The following is a 21834-nucleotide window of genomic DNA, read 5'->3' as shown; positions in this document are numbered from 1 at the left end:
CATGATGCCATTCAAACTGGAAGAGATTAGCTTAATTATCTGAGCTAATCAGTAGCAGAGCAAGAATGAAAACCCAGAATGGCTACAGCCCAGTCCAATCTTCTTTGCTCTAAATAAGCTTCCAATCTTCCATTTTAATAACTCTTCAACACATTCTGTAGCAGCTACCCTTCCACCTCTAGCCACTGTTTGTTTACTTCCTCTGGAGAAACTTCCAAAGTAAATTAGTAAAACTATGTATAAATAAAGGCAAGAAAAATGAAAATAGTTCATATGTGAGGGAGATGTAGGTCAGTTTTATTTTTTATTTTATTTATACCGTAAGTTATATGGGTGATAAAAATCACTATTTTAATTTTTTTAAAACTAAGCTTTGATTCTTGGACTTAAATTAGATGTAATACAAATTAAGATACAGAGATACAAATCTAACACCTCTTACATTTTTACGATTAGTTTTTTTTCTATCATTTAAAAAAACCATAAGATTACTTCAAGTGTTGTGTGTATAAAACTTTTAGAAGTGACATCTAACTATTTTACTATCTTTTAGTGCTTTTCCTAAAACACTAGCTTAAAGCCCTCTGCGTTCAGAAGGACTCCTTATTTAGCCTGTCACCCAAGTTCTTTCCACAGTCTGCTCAACCACGTAAGAAAACCCATGAGCAACTTTCCTCTGGATAAAAAGACATATACCAGTATGTAAAAATAGATGAAACTGGAATGGTATGTCAGGGCCTAAACATGAAGGGCCTTCCTTAATTTATCCATCTGGTCTTGAGCCAACTAATTCCTTAAGAGTTGACTCAAGACCAAGTGCCTTAAGACCTGGCTCTATAGAATACGATGCAATTTTTTTTTTTTAAGACCACATATACAAACCATGGTGTGCACTTTTTAAAGGTGCACATACGGGCATGTTAAAGCACTGAAAACAGACTTGAAATATACATTCATCAAAAATAGGTTTACTTCTCAAAAGATGAGGAGGGGTCCACCATAAATGCTTTAATTTTTAGGGAGATAATATTGATTAGTTGTATATGGAAGTGTTTCTAATTCCCAGACTTCACTAGATGCCCTTTTTGCCCTTCCCTGTAACTTCTGCACAAGTCTAATAAAGCACTGAGCTCACCATCCACCATAAATGCTGACATGTCTGACTTTTCCTCCTGGAAGGTAAGACTGTGTTCTCCTCAGTAAACACATCATCTTTAGAGTGTCTGACATGGTATACAATGTTTACTGAATGCATACTCTGAACCTCCTAGGCAACTAAGTTATTCAAGGAAAGAATTCTTAGTCTATTTCTAAAAGGTCACAAGCCAGAAATGTTCTTTTCAACATACACTTTAAAAAGACACTTTGATTTAGTGGCTAAGAAGCTAGGCTTAGAGTTATAAAGTTCTTGTTTTAAATTAAACTCTGCATGATGAACTGTAATCCTTAAACATGTTACTTAATTGTCATTCTCCTCATCTATAAAACATGGATGAGAATATCTTCCTCCTACTTTTGTGGGGAAGATTAAAAGGGAATGTTTATAAATTAATTAGCACAGTACCTGGTACCCAACATATGGTGGTCATTATTATGCTTTTCATGCTCAATTATTATTAAAGCAAGAATTTCTTATAATTTTTTGCTAGCCAGAAAGTATTAATGAAACTTTAAAAACATATACTTTTAGAGGATAACATAAACCCAGACAATCTAGCTAAGTAAATAATGAAACGAGTAATTGGAAGTCCATCAGGTCTGTGCAAGTAAAAAATGAATACCTCAATTAATTTGGCAGAGTAACTTCCATTCTGATAAATGCAAATTTTGCATTTTTAACCTTATTCCAATTTTTTTTTAAGTTTTAAGCATCTTCACAGACTGAAAATGTTCATATTCCATTCATACACATTATTAAGCTGTATATCACCACCCTTCTTGAGGAATATGCTAATTCTCCATGTTATTAATATGCCAACAGTGCTCAATGATGCCTTCCACAGTTAATTGGCTATGAAATCTTATCCTTAAAAATGTAATTAATAAATCCACACTGAAGTTCAGAGGATGCCTTGGATAAAGATCTATAGTTAATTTTTTTGAAACTACTGTTTGTTTTGAGTTGCTATCTCTATTTCTGTTATGAAAAATGTCAGCATTTATATTTCACTTTATCATAACCCATTATAATTTATCACAAAATAAGTTCAGGTTAGATTGGATATCCAAAACACACTGCTTAATTCCACTAATAATGACTAAGTATCTAATACATTCTAGGCTGAAAGATTAAAAATTCATTCCTAAAAAGGAGTAAGAAAATAATTTTCTTATACATATTGAAAACCAGGTATGTTAGAGAAAAAGAAGTCTACAGAATCAAGTGAAATTAACAGAATTTGTTAAAACTAACATCAGTCTCCTCAAAACATTTAAATTCTCTACTGAGTCCTTTGATGTTAACAAATTTAATATCCCAACAATCTATCTTATTTATATGTGTGTATGTGTGTATATCAATCACTTGTCTCTTGTCAATTATCTCCTCAGCAAGCAACGTATCTACTCCAAAAAAACCAACAAAACCAAAACCAAAACAAAACCCCCAAATCCTGAAAACTCAAGAAAATATGTTACCTTTGCCTACTCTATAATTTTCTGTCACAAAACAAAAGAAATAACAACAGGTACAGAACGAGGTCTATTCAACAACGGCTGTAATGGTTAATTGGTTCTTAATTATTCTCTCATGTAGTTTTGTAATGTTATTTCAGCTAAGAATTCTTTTCAAAAATTAATTTTCATGATTCTATTTCCTCAGTTCCTTCAAAGGGTGATGTCCAGTCTCAAGTTTGATGTAGATTACCTTCCTGATTCTGGTGGAACTGAGAAAATTCAACAGAGCAACTCTTTGTTATATTTAGTGGAGTACAGAAGGCAAAAGCAAAACTTTATCAGTAAAACATGAATAAGTCTAACAAACAAAGCACTGTTGTGAATGTAGTTTTGTCATGTTTGTAATGTAAGGAACCACAATTTGCAATCACTGTAACATAGCTCACCTGTTCATTTTTGCAAAGCCACACACTGTTTCCACTTAACACAGTAAAAATTTTAGCTTTATAGCCTCTCAGTTCAAGGTATCCACATTTCTCAGGTGCAACAGCTCCTTGAGACTGTGAGGAAAGGGCTTGTAACTTCAGTGCATTTAACAGTACACTGATCCAGTCATTTCTCTCCTCTGAAAACAGACAGGAGAAAATACATATGCTTAGTAAGTTATAAACACATACAGATGTGGAAAGAGATTGACTTTCTCTGGAACAGATCATTTACAGTTTCTTTCCCAGAACCACAATCTAAATGCTACTGTCGGTGGGGCAAATGGTCCAATTTTGTTAGGGAAAAGAAATAACACTTATTAGTCATTCCTTGTTATCCACAGGAGATTGGTCCCAGGACCCACAGCGGATACCAAACTCTGCAGATGCTGAAGTCCCTTACAGTCAGTCAGCCCTCTGCATCCTCAGGTTCATCAACTGAGGGTTCCACCAACCAGGGATCAAAAATGTCCTCAGATGTGGAAATCAAGGATATGGAGGGCCGACTGTACTCAGATGTCCTGTAACCAATATCACTGGCTTCACCTGGCAGCTAAATAGAAATGCAAGATCCTAAACCCCCCTCCAGACTTGATGAATCAGAATCTTCATTTTAAGAAGATCTCCAGATGATGTGTATCCATGTTAACGTCTAAGTAGCATTCTGTTAGATTATTCATGAGATTGGATTGTCTCTTTTAATATAAGAAAGTAATATGGCTACTGAACAGGTAACAGATTGTACCCAGCAATGCAGTTACTAAAATATTCAGAAAAGCTTACTTTCTAACAGGCACTTGGAATCTACTCAAGAGTGTGCTTGCCTTGATATTCACTCACCCATTCCATTCACTAACAATAGCATCTTCATCTGTTGAATGAAAACTTAGTTCTCCCACTCTTTCCACAAAGTGACCTTCAACTATGTACAACACATTGTGTTATAGGCATAGGAATTCGATCCAGTCCCCAAAGAGCAATCAAAGCTATAAGCCAAGTTTGATATGAACACATAATAGAACACAGAATACTATAAATGTCATGCAAGAGGTATCAAATAATGTATGAGTCAATTCAATGGAGGTAAGTGATTTGCTGAAGGTCATATAGCATGTTAGTATTAAAATTAGGATAATCAAATGTTTTAATTCTCAGACAATTGTCCTCGGCACTATGAGAAAAAAAAAGGATATTTGTGCGAGCTCGTGAGGATGAGGAGCAATTTAAAAGACAAAACTGGAGTTTAGGAGGAGGATGAGCAAAACAGAATTCTAAACAGAGGAAACACAAGACCAAAGGCGGAAACAACAAACATCTGCTCAGGGACTAATTTATGAATGAGCATGTTTATAATTTTGAACTCACAAAGAAATAATGGGAAATATGGCTGGAGATCCTACAGTGCCTGGGTGAGGAATTTGGTCTTTATTATGGAGGCAAAAGAAAACCATTTCAAAATTCTTGGCAAGAAAGGGAAACGATTAAGATGACAGACCAAACTGGAAGCTTGGAGGTCAGGAATAAGGCAATAGAGACTTAAAGTGTACAATGAAAAGGGAAACACATGGAGAGTCAAGATATTAAGGAGAGTAAAAAATAGCTGTGGTTTTAAATATGTTTGACACGTGTTCACCAAAAAATGAATTAATTACTCAGAATAAAAGGTAGCTGGGTATCATGAATCGACCAAAGAAGGTAGAAGGTTGTATTAACAGAACCACCTGAGGTTTTCAGCTCCCTGGCATGAGCATCCAGGCAGACTGATAGCAATATGTGAATAAAGGTAATCTATACAAGGGAAGACTCATGACAGTGGATAAATGTTTAATGTAAAAGGAGAAGAAATGCTATACACCTGAGGTATAACTGATTCTAGGAGGCTAGAAAATGGGCCCGCAAAAAACAAATGGAAAAGTGATTATTAAGGTAAAAAGGAAAAAAACAAACAAAAGAGGCTAAATTCTAGGTAGGAAACTTTTTTGAGAAGGAAAGAGTAAGCAGGACCCAAGCTTGGGAAATTGCCTGGTATCTCAGATCCTTCTAAGACAGGTCTGGTTAGAGGCAATGTCATTGTGGATTGAAATAAGTCTCCATATTAGACTTGCTTACATTCCAGCATGGATCCAGAGTTATTTTACAATACAAGTCTTAATTTTTAAAGTACCTTCATTCTTTCTCACCTTCAAAACTACTAAAACCAGCTAGTTGTGTCTTTAATGACCAAGGCCAAAGTATTTATTAAAAACTCATTCAACAATATTTTATTGCAGGTATTACATAATCCTCAATAACAGTGTTTGTTCCTATATACCAGGATGAAATATTTCTCAAGTTTCCCCAGCATCATTATAAAGTAAAAGACATGAAAATATTCAGGTTACTAAGCCTATGTCAATAAACAGTAACTACTCTACATTTTACATCTATACAAACAGACTGCACTGTAATAACTTATTACATTTTCAGTAACAGCAAAAGACCTTCCATTCTACTTGGTGATTACTCGTGATCATTAAGTACACACAAGATATTTCTGCCAAGTAAATGGTATATAATATTTTCTGTTTGTTTATGTTAATCCATATAAATCACTGACCTTGAAATGTAGGTCATAATTTAATGAATGGGGCCAAAGTGACTGTGGTTTCCGGACTACCATGAGCATATATCTCAGTTTGTCAGGAAATAATTTAAAACTGGCAACTGCATTAACTGTTGGACTTAAGTACATTATGGCTGTATCTCAACAAATGGTACCCTTATAGCCTAAAAGAATTCTCTAGCTCCTGAGGGCCTCATTTACTAATAGGAAGTACACAGTCATGAAGAACAGGATTGAATAGTAACATTCAGTTTATATTTAATTACCCGTATCAATGGAGATAAATAGTGATACAGACAATTCAAACACAATGAAAGAGATTACAAGTGTCATTGGTATTTGGCTTTGCAAAGTGTGCATACTTGAACATGGGGAACATGCTCTGACAAGTCACAATATTCCAAAACAAATAATGATTTCCCCCTGGGCAAAGGCAAAGCTGGATACTAAGCTGGCTTTTGCCTGCTCTTCACACCAAGATACTTTTATTCTTTCCAATAACAAGTGTTTATTGAGCATCTATTTTGATCTTAGCACTGTGCTAAGCACTATTCCCTCTAAGAATATGGTCTGATGTTGATATATCTTTGCTCAGAGTAGAGCATTCCAGGTTGGAAAAAGAAAAAAAGGAGTTAGCAATCCCCTCAAGCCTCAAATTATTTCTTGAGATTTTCAGGAATGCCAACTCAGAGTGTACAAATCAAAAAAAAAGAGGTTAAAAAAATGAACAGGACTTAACATCCTCTGGACTACTGGATTTAGCACTAGGCATATTCATTAGTAAAAAAGGATTGATTATATGAGGGGTTACTACACAAGTGCCATGTAAAACATTAATGAAAGAATCTAACAAAGTTTGGATGTACTCTTAACTTTTGATATAATATAATCTAACTAAAGATTCCTCAGTGTAATCCATGATCAATATTAGAGAAGGAATTATTACACACCAGTGTTGTTCTTGAAATTGATAATGATTCATTCATACAAATGTTTACTGAGTGCCTACTATGTTCTAAGCTCTATTCTGAATGCCAGGAATGAAGCAGTGAGCAAGAAAGATCATGGCCTTACTCTCCAGAAACTTACACTCTTGTGAAAGGAGGAAGGCAATAAAATGTAGACATATATTACACGGTGGCAAGTGCAATGGGATAAAATAAAGCACAGGATGAGGGGCACAGAAAGTGCTATTTTATATAGGGTAGTAGAAAAAGGCTCAGGAAGAAGGTGATGGTTAAGCAAAAGCCTAAAGGAAGTGGGAGTGATGGAGCAAGTTCAGAAAAGGACTGGAGGAAGAACCTTCCAGGATACAGAAAGCAGAAAGTGCCAAGGCCAAGGCAACAGCAGATTTGGCATGCTCAAGCGACAAGAGACCCCTGTAGCTGCAATGCAGTGAATGAGGTAGAGCACAGAAGGAAACAAGGACAGAGAGACCACGGCCAGATCATGCATGGACTCTGGAAATCACAGTACTTCACTCTCAGTGAGCTGGAAACATGACAGAGCATCTGAAATAAAGTGACAGGACCTGGCTTTCTTGTTGAAGGATTGCTCTGATAACCCTACTGAAAATATGCCTGCAGTCGATCAAGGGAGGTTGTGACAATCATCAAGATAGAAATGGTGGCTTGTCGGAGAGTGACAGCGGTGGAGGTGCTGACAATTGGTCAGAACCCCGACATATTTCCAAAGTCAAATGGTAAGATTTGCTGATGGCCTGGATGCGAGCAAGGTAGGAAAAGATTCGATGATGACGCCAAAGTTTGTGGCCTATTAAATTATGATAGGCAATCAAAGTATACAACAGAGAACTTTCAACTCCCCTGGCTCTTCCTCCAGATACCAAATGTTCCATGCCTTGCTCCTTTTTGTTTTTTTTTAAATAAATGTATTTATTTATCTTCGGCTGTGTTGGGTCTTCCTTGCTGCGCACGGGCTTTCTCTAGTTGGGGCTTTCTCTAGTTCTGTTTTGTAGATAGGTTCATTTGTACCATATTTTAAATTCCATGTATAAGTGATATCATATGGTATTTGTCTTTCTCTTTCTGACTTACTTCACTTAGTATGATAATCTCTAGTTGCATTCATGTTGCTGCAAATGGCATTATTTTGTTCTTTTTTATGGCTGAGTAGTATTCCATTGTATATTTGTACCACATCTTTTTATGCATTCATTGGTTGATGGACATTTAGGTTGTTTCCATGTTTTGGCCATTGTGAATAGTGCTGCTGTGAACATTGGGGTGCATGTATCTTTTTGAATTATAGTTTTGTCCAGGTATACGCCCAGGAGTGGGATTGTTGGATCATATGGTAATTCTATTTTTACTTTTCTGAGGAACCTCCATACTGTTTTACATACTGTCTACACCAACTTACATTCCCACCAACAGTGTAGAAGGGTGCCCTTTTCTCCACACCCTCTCCACCATTTGTTATCTATAGACTTTTTAATGATGGCCATTCTGACCAATGTGAGGTGTACCTCATTATAGTTTTGACTTGCATTTCTCTAATAATTAGTGATGTTGAGCATCTTTTCATGTGCCCACTGGCCATCTCTATGTCTTCTTTGGAAAATTGTCTATCAAGGTCTTCTGTCCATTTTTTGAACGGGTTGTTTGTTTTTTGTTGTTGAGTTATATCAGCTGTTTGTGTATTTTGGAGATTAAGCCTTTGTCGGTTACATAATTTGCAAATATTATCTCCCATTCTGTAGGGTTTTTTTTTGGTTTGGTTTGGTTTGGTTCTTTCTTTGTTTTATGATTTCCTTTGCCATGCTTGCAGGTTTGATTAGGTGCCATTTGCTTATTTTTGTTTTTATATCTATTGCCTTGGAAGACTGACCTAAGAAAACATTGGTACAATTTATGTCAGAGAATGTTTTGCTTATGTTCTCTTCTAGGAGTTTTATGGTGTCATGCCTTATGTTTAAGTCTTTAAGCCATTTTCAGTTTATTTTTGGACCACTCAGAATTTGTAAGCCTTCTAACTATGAGAACTGCTCACTGAAAATGTGATATTGCCTGTTTTTTAAAGTAACACAACACCTGTGTGACTACAGGTGCCAAAGGCATACAGACTAACTGAAGAATCATTAGCTGTTACAACCGTCTGAGCAATTCCAGCAATTCTGCTTGAGGACAAAAGGAATCAGATTGAATTTTCTAGTTGAGGAAGAGAATTTTAAAGATGTTATTATTTCAATAAAATTAACTTTCAATTAAGAAAATAACAATATTTTCACAAGGAAATCCAGGGGAATTGAAGCCTTAGAAAATTTGTGGGGAAAAGATGCCAAATTGTAATCTTCTCTTAGCAACACCAGTGGGCAATGCAGCATTTTTGAAATCTTGACACTGGCTTCAGGGGAGACAAAGGGAGCTGTGTATTTAGGTCACTGAGAACCTTTTCACCAAAAATGAAGAATTCATCTCTGTTACGATGTCAAACTACTGCCCCTTTCTGTTCTAAACTTTGATTTTGCTTCTTGATTAGATTGAAGCAAAGTTTACTTAGGCTTAAAGTTCATTAAGTCAAGTTTTTCATAAGCCACTATGGTTGACTTCTCAGTGTCCACCAAATAAAAAATAACCAACCATTTGTATACATGGAAGGAGAAATTTTAAAAAACTTAATAAAATACATATAGTATCTTGTTTAAGGTTCCATAGTAAATATATAGACACATGTTCCATTTACGTATATATATATACACATACATACACACACACATACACCCTTATACACTTATCTTTAAAAATGTGAGTTGTTACTATGTAAAACTGACTTTCAATGAAAACAATATATTCATTAATTCTATGTTGACAGTCTGTTTTCACTGAAGCAGTATTTTCATGGTTTCAAAAATTAAAGACTTAAGATTTATTTAACAAACAAAAATTCATATTAAGGTTCATAGAGTATTTTTTTTTTGTTTAATAGATCTTTATTGGAGTATAATTGCTTCACAATACGGTGTTAGTTTCTGTTGTACACCAAAGTGAATCAGCCATATGCATACATATGTCTCCATATCTCCTCCCTCTTGAGCCTACCTCTTATCCTCCCTATCCCACCCCTCTAGGTCACCACAAAGCACTGACCCGACCTCCCTGCGCTATGCTGCTGCTTCCCACCAGCCAACTATTTTACATTCAGTAGTGTATATATGTTGATGCTACTCTCACTTCGCCCCAGCTTCGCCCTCCCACCCCATGTCCTCAAGTCCATTTTCTACATCTACCTCTTTATTCCTGCCCTGAAACTAGGTTCATCAGTACCATTTTTTTTTCTTAGATTCCATATATGTGTTAGCATACGGTATTTATTTTTCTCTTTCTGACTTACTTCACCCTGTATGACAGACTCTAGGTTCTTCCACCTCACTACAAATAACTCAATTTCATTTCTTTTTATGGCTGAGTAATATTCCATTGTGTATATATGCCACATCTTCTTTATCCATTCATCTGTCAGTGGACATTTAGGTTGCTTCCACGTCCTGGCTATTGTAAATAGTGCTGCAGTGAACACTGTGGTATGTGTCTCTTTTTAAATTATAGTTTTCTCAGGGCATATGCCTAGTAGTGGGATTACTGGGTCATATGGCAGTTCTATTTTTAGTTTTTTAAGGAAACTCCGTATTGTTTTTCATAGTGATTGCATCAATTTACATTCCCACCAACAGTGCAGGGGGGGTTTCCTTTCCACCACACCCTTTCTAGTATTTATTGTTTCTAGATTTTCTGATGATGGCCATTCTCACCAGCATGAGGTGATACCTCATTGTAGTTTTGATTTGCATTTCTCTAATAATTAGTGATGTTGAGCATCTTTTCATGTGCCTCTTGGCTAACTGTATGTTTTCCTTAGTTAAATGTCTTTAGGTCTTCCGCCCATTTTTTAACTGGATTGTTTGTTCTTTTGCTATTGAGCTCCATGAGCTATTTGTACATTTTGGAGATCAATCCTTTGTCTGTTGATTCATTTGCAGATAGTTTCTCCCATTCTGAGGGTTGTCTTTTTGTCTTGTTTATGGTTTCTTTGCTGTGCAAAAGCTTTTAAGTTTAATTAGGTCCCATTTGTTTATTTTTATTTCCATTTCTCTAGAAGGTGGGTAAAAAAAGATCTTGCCAGTGGTTTATGTCAAAGAGTGTTTTTCCTATGTTTTCCTCTAAGACTTTTATAGTGTCTGGTCTTATATTTAGGTCTTTAATACACTTGGAGTTTATTTTTGTGTATGGTATTAGGTAGTGTTCTAATTTCATTCTTTTACATGTAGCTGTCCAGTTTTCCCAGCACCACTTATTGAAGAGGCTGTCTTTTCTCCACTGTATGTTCTATCCTCCTTTGTCGAAAATTTGGTGACAATATGTGCGTGGGTTTATCTCTGGGAAGTCTATCCTGTACCATTGATCTATATTTCTGTTTTTGTGCCAGTACCAACTGTCTGGATTACTGTAGCTTTGAGGTGCAGTTTGAAGTTGGGGAGCCTGATTCCTCCAACTCCATTTTTCTTTTTCAGGATTGCTTTGGTTATTCGGGGTCTCTTGTGTTTCCATACAAATTGCAAAATTTTTTGTTCTAATTTTGTGAAGAATGCCATTGGTAGTTTGACAGAGATTGTACTGAATCTGTAGATCACTTTGGGTAGTATAGTCATTTTCACAATATTGATTCTTCCAGTCCAAGAACATGGTATATTTATTCATCTGTTTATGTCATCTTTGATTTCTTTCATCAGTATTTTATAATTTTCTGAGTACAAGACTTTTGTCTCCTTAGGGAGGTTTATTCCTAGGTATTTTATTCTTTTTGTTGCAGTGGTAAACAGGAGTGTGTCCTCGATTTCTCTTTCTGATTTTTCATTGTTGGTATAGAGGAATGACAGAGATTTCTGTGCATTAATTTTATATCCTGCAACCTTACCAAATTCATTGATTAGTTCGAGTAGTTTTCTGGTGGCATCTTTAGGATTTTCTGTGTATAGTATCATGTCATCTGCAAAGTGACAGTTTTATTTCTTTTCCAATTTGTATTCCTTTTATTTCTTTTTCTTCTCTGATTGTCGTGGCTATCCTATTCAATATAGGACTTCCAAAACTATATTGAATAAAAGTGGCGAGAGTGGACACCCTTGTCTTGTTCCTGATCTTAGTGGAAATGCTTTCAGTTTTTCACTGCTGTTTATGGTGCTTGCTGTGGGTTTGTCATATATGGTCTTTATTAAGTGGAGGTAGGTTCCCTCTATGCCCATTTTCTGGAGAGTTTTCATCCATCATAAATGGGTGTTGAATTTTGTCAGAAGCTTTTTCTGCATCTATTGAGATGATCATATGGTATTTATTCCTTAATTTGTTAATGTGGTATATCACATTGTTTGATTTGCATATATTGAAGAATGCTTGCATCCCTGGGATAAATCCCACTTGATCGTGGTGTATGATCCTTTTAATGTACTGTTGGATTCTGTTTGCTAGTATTTTGTTCAGGATTTTTGCATCTATGTTCATCAGTGATATTGATCTATAATTTTCTTTTTTTGTGAGACCTTTTTCGAGTTTTGTATCAGGGTGATGGTGGCTTCGTAGAATGAACTTGGGAGTGTTTCCCCCTCTGCAATTTTTTGGAAGAGTTTGAGGACTGGTGTTAGCTGTTCTCTAAATGTTTGATAGAATTCACCTGTGAAGCCATCTGGTCCTGGACTTTGGTTTGTTGGAAGATTTTTAATTATGGTTTCACTTTCATTGTGATAGGTGTGCTTATATTTTCTAATTCGTTCTGGTTCAGTCTTGGAAAATTGTACCTAAGAATTTGTCTGTTTCTTCACGGTTGTCCATTTTATTGGCATATAGTTGTTTGCAGTATTCTCTTACAATCCTTTGTATTTCTGTGGTGTCAGTTGTGATTTCTCCTTTTTCATTTCTAATTTTATTGATTTGTGTCCTCTTTTTTCTTGATGAGTCTGTGCAAGGGTTTATTAATTTTGTTTATCTTCTCAAAGAACCAGCTTTTAGTTTTATTGATCTTTGCTACTGTTTTCTTCATTTCTATTTCATTTATTTTGGCTCTGATCTTCATGATTTCTTTCCTTCTACTGACTTTGGGTTTTCTTTGTTCTTCTTTCTCTAGCTGTTCTAAGTGTAGGGTTAGAATGTTTATTTGAGATTTTTCTTGTTTCTTCAGGTGCGACTGAATTGCTATAAACTTCCCTCTTAGAACTGCTTTTGCTGCATCCCATAGGTTTTGGGTTGTTGTGTTTTCATTGTCATTTGTTCATATGTATTTTTTAACTTCTTCTTTGGTTTCTTCAGTGATCTCTTCGTTATTTAGTAGCACACTGTTTAGCCTCCATGCATTTATGTTTTTTAGTTTTTTTCCTGTAATTGATCTCCAGTCTCATAGCATTGTGGTCAGAAAAGATGCTTGATACGATTTCAATTTTCTTAAATTTTCCAAGGCTTGATTTGTGACACAAGATGTGATCTATCCTGGAGAATGTTCCATGTGCACTTGAGAAGAAAGTGTATTCTGCTGCTTTTGGGTGGAATGTTCTATAAATATCAATTAAATCTATGTGGTCTATTGTATCATTTAAAGCTTGTGTTTCCTTATTTATTTTCTGTTTGGATGATCTGTCCATTGGTATAAGTGGGGTGTTAAAGTCCTCTACTATTACTGTGTTATTGTCAATTTCTCCTTTCATCGTTGTTAGCATTTGCCTTCTGTATTGAGGTGCTCCTATGTTGGGTGCATAAACATTTATAATTTTTATATCTTCTTCTTGGATTGATCCTTTGATCATTATGTAGTGTCCTTCCTTATCCCTTGTGAGAGTCTTTATTTTAAAGTCTATTTTATCGGACACGAGTATTGCTACTCCAGCTTTCTTTTGATTTCCATTTGCATGGAATATCTTTTCCCATCCCTTCACTTTTAGTCTGTATGTGTCCCTAGGTCTGAAGTGGGTCTCCACAGGATCGAGTGGGCCAGGCGATCACCCTTGGCTCCTCTCTCGCTCCTCCTGGAGGGCCCCTCCTACCTGCCTCTCCTGCTCTCCCCGGCCTCAGGGGTGCCGATCCTGTCTGGCCTCCACTTCTCCTCCCCCCTCACTCACCCCACATCCTACCAGTTTACTTGGGGGTTCTTCCTATCTCTTTGGGCATCACGGTCCTCCACCAGTGGCTGGCAGGTGCCCTAGTTGTAGGGAGATGCTAACTCCATGTCTTCCCACACTGCCATCTTGATTCCACCCCCTCCATATACTAAGTTTACATCATAAAGATGAACTACATACCCTGGAGGGACTTATTGGTCCATTGTAAACATGCAACTTTTAAACATGTGTGGGTTGATACATTTTCTTTAAATAAAATGTGTCTGTTTAATTTGCAACTGCTACAAGTAAATATGGCTAAACAGATTTTCACACAAGTCGAAGCTTTATTATGTCTAGCCTAAAATGCAGACTCTGTGGCATATGTGAATTTCCCTATAAGAAGCCAACGGGAAGAGGAAAAGCACCTCAAAGAAACAGGCAATCAGCTCGGGCAGTGGAGACCAGAGCATAAGGACTGACCATTCTGATAGCCAGTCGAGAGGCGCAATGCCATGTGTTTTAAGAAAATACAGAAAAAGAGAAACTGTGATTTCAAAAAAGAGTCTCATATCGAGTATCACAACTGTGGATAATTTTCTGAATTTCAGGCATTTGATTCATAATACATATGTCTATGTCAAATACTCTAGGACAGGTGTTGGCAAACTTTTTTCTGTAAAGGGCCAGAGAGTAAATATCCCAGGCTTTCCTGGCCACACAGTCTGCAGCAACTGCTCAGCACTGCCACTAAGGCACAGAAGCAGCCATAAGGCAACATAAATGAATGAGAGTGGATGGGGTCTAATAAGATTGTACTTACAAAAACAAGCAGCGGGCCAGATTCAGGTTATAGACCAGTTTACCAACCCCAGCTCTAGGCTACATTTCTTGATATTTGTTTTTAAATAGCAAGTCAAGTGAGAAACACTTCTTACTTTACACCTGGGCAGTATATACATAGGTACATTTCACACTATGAGACTTACACTTACTGTAGGCAGTGCACTTTGATATTCTTTATTCTACTGTATTTTATATTTGTTTGGTTTTTGTTTTGTGGGACCTTGGGGGAACCATCAGAAACCACTATGCTGATCTCACAAATTGACAGTGAGTGACTCACAGTTTGAAAAAAATTTGCAGCAGTGTGAGGAGCAGTTGGCACTTATCCATTTACTGATTATCCCAAGTAATAATGGAAGCTTTTCAGTGACATACAGTATTTATTGAATGCTTTCCATGTGCCATGCATTGGCATATGTTCTAGGAATCCAGAAATTAAAAAAAAAAAATTGCCCCATAATACCTAATATTGTTGTAGTTTATAAAAGGTAAATACTTACATGTGTAAAATAGGATAATAACTGTGCTACCTACAAACCTCATGAGACTATTGGGAAAATGAAGCATTTAGCAAATATCACATATTCAGTAATTTTTCCATACCACTATTATTCAAATAATTAAGTACCAAGAAGTACTTTTTAAAATCAAGTTATCATCTCTACCAAAATAAAAGATATTTTAAGTTAACATTCTAATTCTTTCATTAATGAAGATGGCCTTATTTACATTATTTAAAAATAGTACTGATATACTGAGAGTCAATCGAAGTTACAACAGAGAATTTTAATTTGCCTGTCTCTCCCTCCCCCATCTCCCCCACCCCAGAAAAAAGAGTCAGAGATTTAAAGGTTTAGACTCCATCCACAAACCATGTGCCATCTTTAGATCAATTTTCCACTCCATCAAGTGACCCACAGAAGATGATACAGGTGAAAAAAACTCAAGAAATATAAAAGATACTCCAAAATCTATCTTACAGTGGTTACCATGCCTGCTTGATCGTAAAAATAGGCCATACATAAACTTCATAAAACCAATGTTTTAATTATTAGAAAAATTATTTTTCCACATTGAATAATTATTTTGCATTATCAACAACTAAAAGTGAGCTCCATAAGAGCAGAGATTTTTGTCTACTTTTCTTCACTGCTATATACCCCAAATTTAGAAGAGTCCTTGGCACTTAGTAGATTTGCACTAAATATTTGTTTCATGAAAGAACAGTGAACAAATAACGACTTGTCAATTTGTTTATGTTTTAATATAATGGCATTCAAAAAATTAATATAAAATGTAAATCATTTAAAAGTAACATATTTAAAGACTGCCTGACATTTCTAGCTTAACTGGTTTATTAAATCTTACGATTGGTCAGAAATTAATGTCTCTCTTTTTATAGGGATAAAGAAAGAATCTTACCTTCTTTTTCTACTCTAAAAACAAAAGTTCTTTGTGTTGTAACAACTTCAAATTTGTTGTCTCCTTGAACTCGTACAGTAGATATAGCAGAAAGGGGAATTATTCCTTTTGAATACTTCTCCTGTATTGGTTAGAGAAAAAGATCCATAAAGAAGAAACATTAAAATAAAATTCCCTTAATCAAAAATAGAATGGCAAGATATTTACAAGTGCCTCTCTTTCATAATTTCAAACTAAAATTTTAAAATCACATATAAATAAAATATATCCTTATATACACTTAATTCCCCAGAAAGGAGAATATTAAGTGCCCCTTCCAAGTGAGATGTCTTTTCACTTTTCTCTTCATCTGCAATTAAGAGACAATGACTCACATACAAACAACATAGCAGACCAGCAATACATAGTTCCAAAAAACAGTAGTATGTTCTTTGAAACAATCTGGTCATAATGATTTTATGGTGTTTGCAGGCATCTGCTGGCCATCACAGGTACTGTAACTACACCATTTCAAAACCACTGCTACATATTGTGAACAAGAATATTATCTAAGAAACCAGACTGTTGGATTGTATCAATTAACCCATATTACTCAATGCTCTGATAATGAAGATCTTAATCTCCACTGCATCACTTTTTATTCTCCAGTGACTGAAGAGTGAAAAAACATGGATTCGGCTGTTTGCAATTGGCATATACCTATTACAGTTTTGCTCAGGAAAGTCATTCTTAAGACTCTTGATAACTTTCTGCGTCTGCATTTTCCTGGACCCTCCTAAACCAACTGGCATAATCATCACCCCCATAATTTCAACTATTTACTAAGAGTGTAACATTTACTGTGCCCTGTGTTGGAAAGAAAATTCCAAGAGTATTTATATGTTCAAGTGGCCTCAAAATGAAAAACCAACTAACCAAATGAGAAAAAAGTTTAAAAATGAGTACAAAACATGGGAAGTTAGAGTACGAAGATGAGAAGTCTCAATTCTGCTTACAAGAGGTCAGAGGTATTTTCACAGAAATAGTGACATTTGAACCTGACTTTAAGAAAACTTAAGTTAACCAAATAGATAAGTGAGGGGGTAGGGGGTATCCTGGCCAGAAAGACTGAATAACAGAGGTGTAAAGTAGAGAAGTAAAAGGAGCTGCAGTGTTGAGTCAAAAGCGATGAGGCTGAAAACATAAATCAAGGCCACATCATGAAAGGTCTTAGTGTCAAAAGAGTTTAGACACAACTTTATGGAGTTTCTTCTACAATTCCTTTCCATCATCCATGGAACCATCACTTTTGACCCGGGTCCCAAATATCTGAAACAACTGGTTGGGAGAAGAATGCACTAAACCACTCCATGCAGATCACAAGTGTCAAGTTCACATTCCTCCCAGCAGCAAACTCCAGCCATACAATAGCAGATAGGTAAAAGACAGTTGCTGCGAGGAACATGGCAGTCTACTGGGAAGTTTCTCCTCTGCCAGTTGAAGAGATACACTATACTCTCATGGTATTCCCTCTTAGTTATCTGACAGTTTCTTCTACTCTAACCCCCATTCCTGCCTTTAGGTATCCATCAAAAAATCCTATCCATTCTTTAATGCCATCTTCAATAACAACACCATGAAGGCTTTCCTTTATCCTCTCAAGCAGCCAAAATCAAATAAGATACTCGAACTGTGATTTAGGAAGATGAGGCGGCAACTTCCTGGAAAAAGGGGAGGGAGGTCAAGGAATAAGTACTAACAAAATAACTTTTTCTCCTCCTTATTTTCCATCTTCTTGGTTTTATCTTCCATCCCTAAGGAAAAAAAAAATCCCTTCTTACTATTTCAACTACCAACTTTATGTGGAGAATTCTAAAATCTGTCCCTTCCTTCCTTCCTTGTCCATTTCCGTCAACTCCACTCCCATATTTTAAATCATCAATGGGACATATAACTGTCCCATAAGCACCTCAAACTTTAAAATTGAATTACCTCCTGGAAACATACCCTTCCTCTATACCTTTCCATAAAAATATCACTCTTCTGGTCAATCAGTCTTCAATAGAGTAGGCTTTGACTTGTGCTTCTCTTTTGTACCCACATAACCTGGGACTCTTCCGACATCTACATGGTCAACTTGCTCCCTACCACTTCCTGATTCTTTCTAGTCACATTAGCTCTCTTGACGTTCCATGAATACATTGTGGTTCTGCTCAGTCCTGTGACTCTACATACTCTATTCTGCAAGGAACCATTTTTCATACCCATTCTCACGTACTTACTGCCTCTACATCTTTCCTATTTCAGCATGAATATATGCTCTGAAGAAAGCCCTCTGACCAGTCTCTTCTCTCAGGCCCCTCATCCTCACCCAGCCAGATAACCCTAATTTAACAGTAACCTGTACTTTCCTCTATAGCAATTACTAATTCTAATTTAAATGATAATTCTTTACATTTACCATGGGATCATCTGATCGGTACAGTCTTTCCAAACTGACTGTGCATCTAACATCTATTTTCTCCATTACCTTTCACATAATCAGTATTGCATATTTTCTGAATGAATGAATCCTATGTCCAATCAATCACAATTATACAAACTCTGACAGCTCATTTTTGTATTTTTCAAAAATCATTTTTTAAAACAACTCCACTGGCCTATATAGCCTACACCCTGATAAATTAATGCCTGATTTACTGCACACTCTCCTGATTTGCCTCCCTACTTTCAGCTTGTTTTCCCCTCTCACCTTTCCTGCATATTATTGTTCAAATGTCATCGTTGGAGAGAATAAAGGAAACATTCATGGAGGAGGAGAACAGGATGGGTCTTGAAGTTTGCACAGTATGTTCATGGATGGTAATGGCTAATGAGATTCAGAGGGAAGAGCAAAACCATGGAGGTGAAAATACAGGAAAAGACACACAAATTCTCCACAGTTGTACCAAGACACTGTTGAAAAAGGTCACTGCAAAGAAACACCTGACATGATTGGCTTAACAAAGAAAACCCATTAAATGCAAGTGGGTTACAATGGCAATATTAGGCAATACTAAACCAGGAAGTGCTCTAGGAATTGACAGGAGGGAGAGAATGTCTCCCCATTGTCAGGCAACCTGAGAGATTCAAAGGGGCACAGCACCTTTCCGGACAGTGAAACAATCTCTCTGGCTGTAAGTTTGTAGTGGCTGAGTCCAGACAGTGAAAAATCCAGAATATCCAGAAACATTTATTTACACTTTAACCCCCAGGTGATCTACTGTCAAACTGTAGTTTGCCTAAGAATTAGAGGAGCTTACAAAAATACATCTCTAGTGAGATAATTAACTATATGTTGAATGAAACGTTACCATTAACCCATTTTTCAGTAGAGAAAAAAATGAAGCAGCATTGTAGAGAAAGACACAGGAATTTTAAAAAGGAGATTTTCCTTCTTCTAGATCTCTTCAAAGAGATAAAAAAAAACAAAAACAAAACTCCTTAAAAACATAACTCACCAACATGCCTACAATAACAATGTTTAACATTAGTACTTATGGAAGAGTAATAGAAAAATAAATTCCCGATAAGTGATAAAAATGTACTTAAGAAGCGAAATACTACGCTACTTTACCCTCAGGAAGTTGTAGTTTCTCTAATGGCTCATCTATAATCTTTTCTGAGATTCTAAGATAAATCTCAAAATTTTTAACACTGTAGAGTTGATTTTACATTTCCATTCTAACACACAATAAAGACAAAACAGGAAAAGAAAAAAAAAACTAAACTAAATGAGACTAGGCTCAAAATGACTGCATTTTTTCAGTGTGTGAAATTTTCCTTAAGGAAAGAAATTCTAAAGTATCCCTTGAGCCTATAATACACAGATATCTAGGTCACGTTTGCCATTTATCTACCACTTTCAGACAATGAAACGACCACAGGGCAATTCTGCCCACAGCTGGGTGAGAACAGGGGTGAGTGAGATCTCTTGGCAGGTGACAAGATATCGAGGCTGTTGGGATGATGCCATTTTCAGTAATACAATGAAAAGGCCTTGCTGAGACATGACTGAGCAACACTGAGGAAAGCAGAAGAAAACTAGGGGAACAGGCAACTCTGCAAACTACCTCCTGAAAGTCCAACCACAGGCTTCTCAAGTGCACATTTAAACACTGAAAGACACAACTCCTTGGTGCACAGGACCACAAAAACTGCACACCCAGCTGAGATAGAAGCTATGGCCACACTTATGCTCTCTGTTCACTGGCCTTGAAATCCCCTCTTCCCAGTCCACCAATCCATCCCTTTTGCCAGAAGGGTCACAACAGAAAGCACATCTCCTTTTAGGAAACACCCATCATAGTATTTTGGGGTTCTTTTGCCAACATGAAACCACTCATCTGAGTAGTTAAGGAATGAAATGCCACAGGAAACAACAATTTGAATTTTTTTTTAAATTTTAATGTCAAGGTAAAGAATTTGTAATAATTCATCTTAACAAACTTTTAATCTCAATTTAAAACCAAGGCTGCATCGTTTTTATTGCATCAGTGTGGATAGGGGCTTAGCTCCTCACTACAGTTGAGATGAGCTTTTAAAGGACAAAGAGAGTGAGTCTGGTTAGATAGAGACACTAGAAATTCTCTCTCCTGAATGATAATGATATCAACACCAACAGAGCCTGATGGCACAGAAGCCTCACTCCTGAATAGTTTTCTTCCTCATTTCAAGCAAACCAGAGAAGGGCACAGGTGCTAAAGAAAACCAGGGGTCAGATTGCATCAGATACAAAGACTACATATTACCCACCCTAGGTTACAGACATTGTCTCAAGATTCAAATGAACAAGCAAACTAAAAACAATAGCTAAGGCAAAAAACTAGCGTTTAAAAATGTTCATCCCATATCTTGCAAATGTCAAAGAGGCGTGTTTAAACATATCTGATGCTTTAGCGGGATCACTGCAAAGAGAAACCAATTAATACTTCTCTAAACTTTCTATTACTCTTAGTGTTGTAGCATGCAGTGTGTATTACTTTCTGTCTAAAAGCATATGCTCTTCTTCCTTGTAGCACTGAACAAACAACACATGAAAGGGAATCTAAATCTCTATTTGAGCCACAAATAACACCAATATTAGGCAGTGAAAAATCACTAAATAATGAGAAGATACTATTAGATTATAAACTATAAATAAGAGGATGTGGTTAAGTGTTAAATCAATATATTAAAAGAATATACATAGTTAAGATTGTAAAATTATATGATTTTAACTAACAAAAAATACGGTCTATTTATTAGTTGCAACTTTTTAATTAAGGAAATTTTCAAACACATAGAAATTGAAAGATTAGTACAACGAACACTCATAACCTCAATTGGACAGTTGTTAACAGTGCTATTTTTTGTTTTACCTAGCTATGCATGTGTGCATATATATATATATATATATATACACGCACACACACACACATATATATAAATATACATATATAGAGGGTATATATAGGTAACATTTGAAAGACATTTGCATATATAATGACACTTCACCCCTAAATATTTCAGCCTACATCTCCTAAGAATAAAGACATTCTCATCCCTAAGGAGAAGGACATGATCAAAATAGTATCATGTTGTTAAGACTCAACTGCCTAAAGAATATATTGTAACCACTTGCACATCAAGATATTCGGTGTGCTCTAACTCTAAACACAACCTTCTCAGCTTCGTCTCCCACTAGTCTCCCAAACATACTCTATTTTCCAATCGGAGAATCTGGGCATCTCATTGTTCTCTCT

The 21834-nt window shown here is 36.1% G+C and overlaps 1 protein-coding gene across 3 annotated transcripts in view; it reads right to left on the bottom strand.

Moving 5' to 3' along the window:
* ARAP2 (ArfGAP with RhoGAP domain, ankyrin repeat and PH domain 2) overlaps window positions 1-21834 on the bottom strand; it is a 206655-nt gene that overhangs the window by 131328 nt on the left and 53493 nt on the right. For all 3 annotated transcript variants that reach the window (XM_067036312.1, XM_067036311.1, XM_059065959.2), the window contains 2 exons: window positions 16073-16193; window positions 3063-3241 (listed from right to left, as the gene is read on the bottom strand). In XM_067036312.1, coding sequence (XP_066892413.1) covers window positions 3063-3241; window positions 16073-16193 — 300 coding nt within the window. The remainder of the gene's footprint in view (window positions 1-3062; window positions 3242-16072; window positions 16194-21834) is intronic.

This window comes from Kogia breviceps, chromosome 6, assembly GCF_026419965.1.
Source record: "Kogia breviceps isolate mKogBre1 chromosome 6, mKogBre1 haplotype 1, whole genome shotgun sequence".
NCBI classification, from domain to species: domain Eukaryota; kingdom Metazoa; phylum Chordata; class Mammalia; order Artiodactyla; family Physeteridae; genus Kogia; species Kogia breviceps.
The sequence above is the reverse complement of the archived record's forward strand: the minus strand, read 5'-3'. Positions and strand labels throughout refer to the sequence as shown.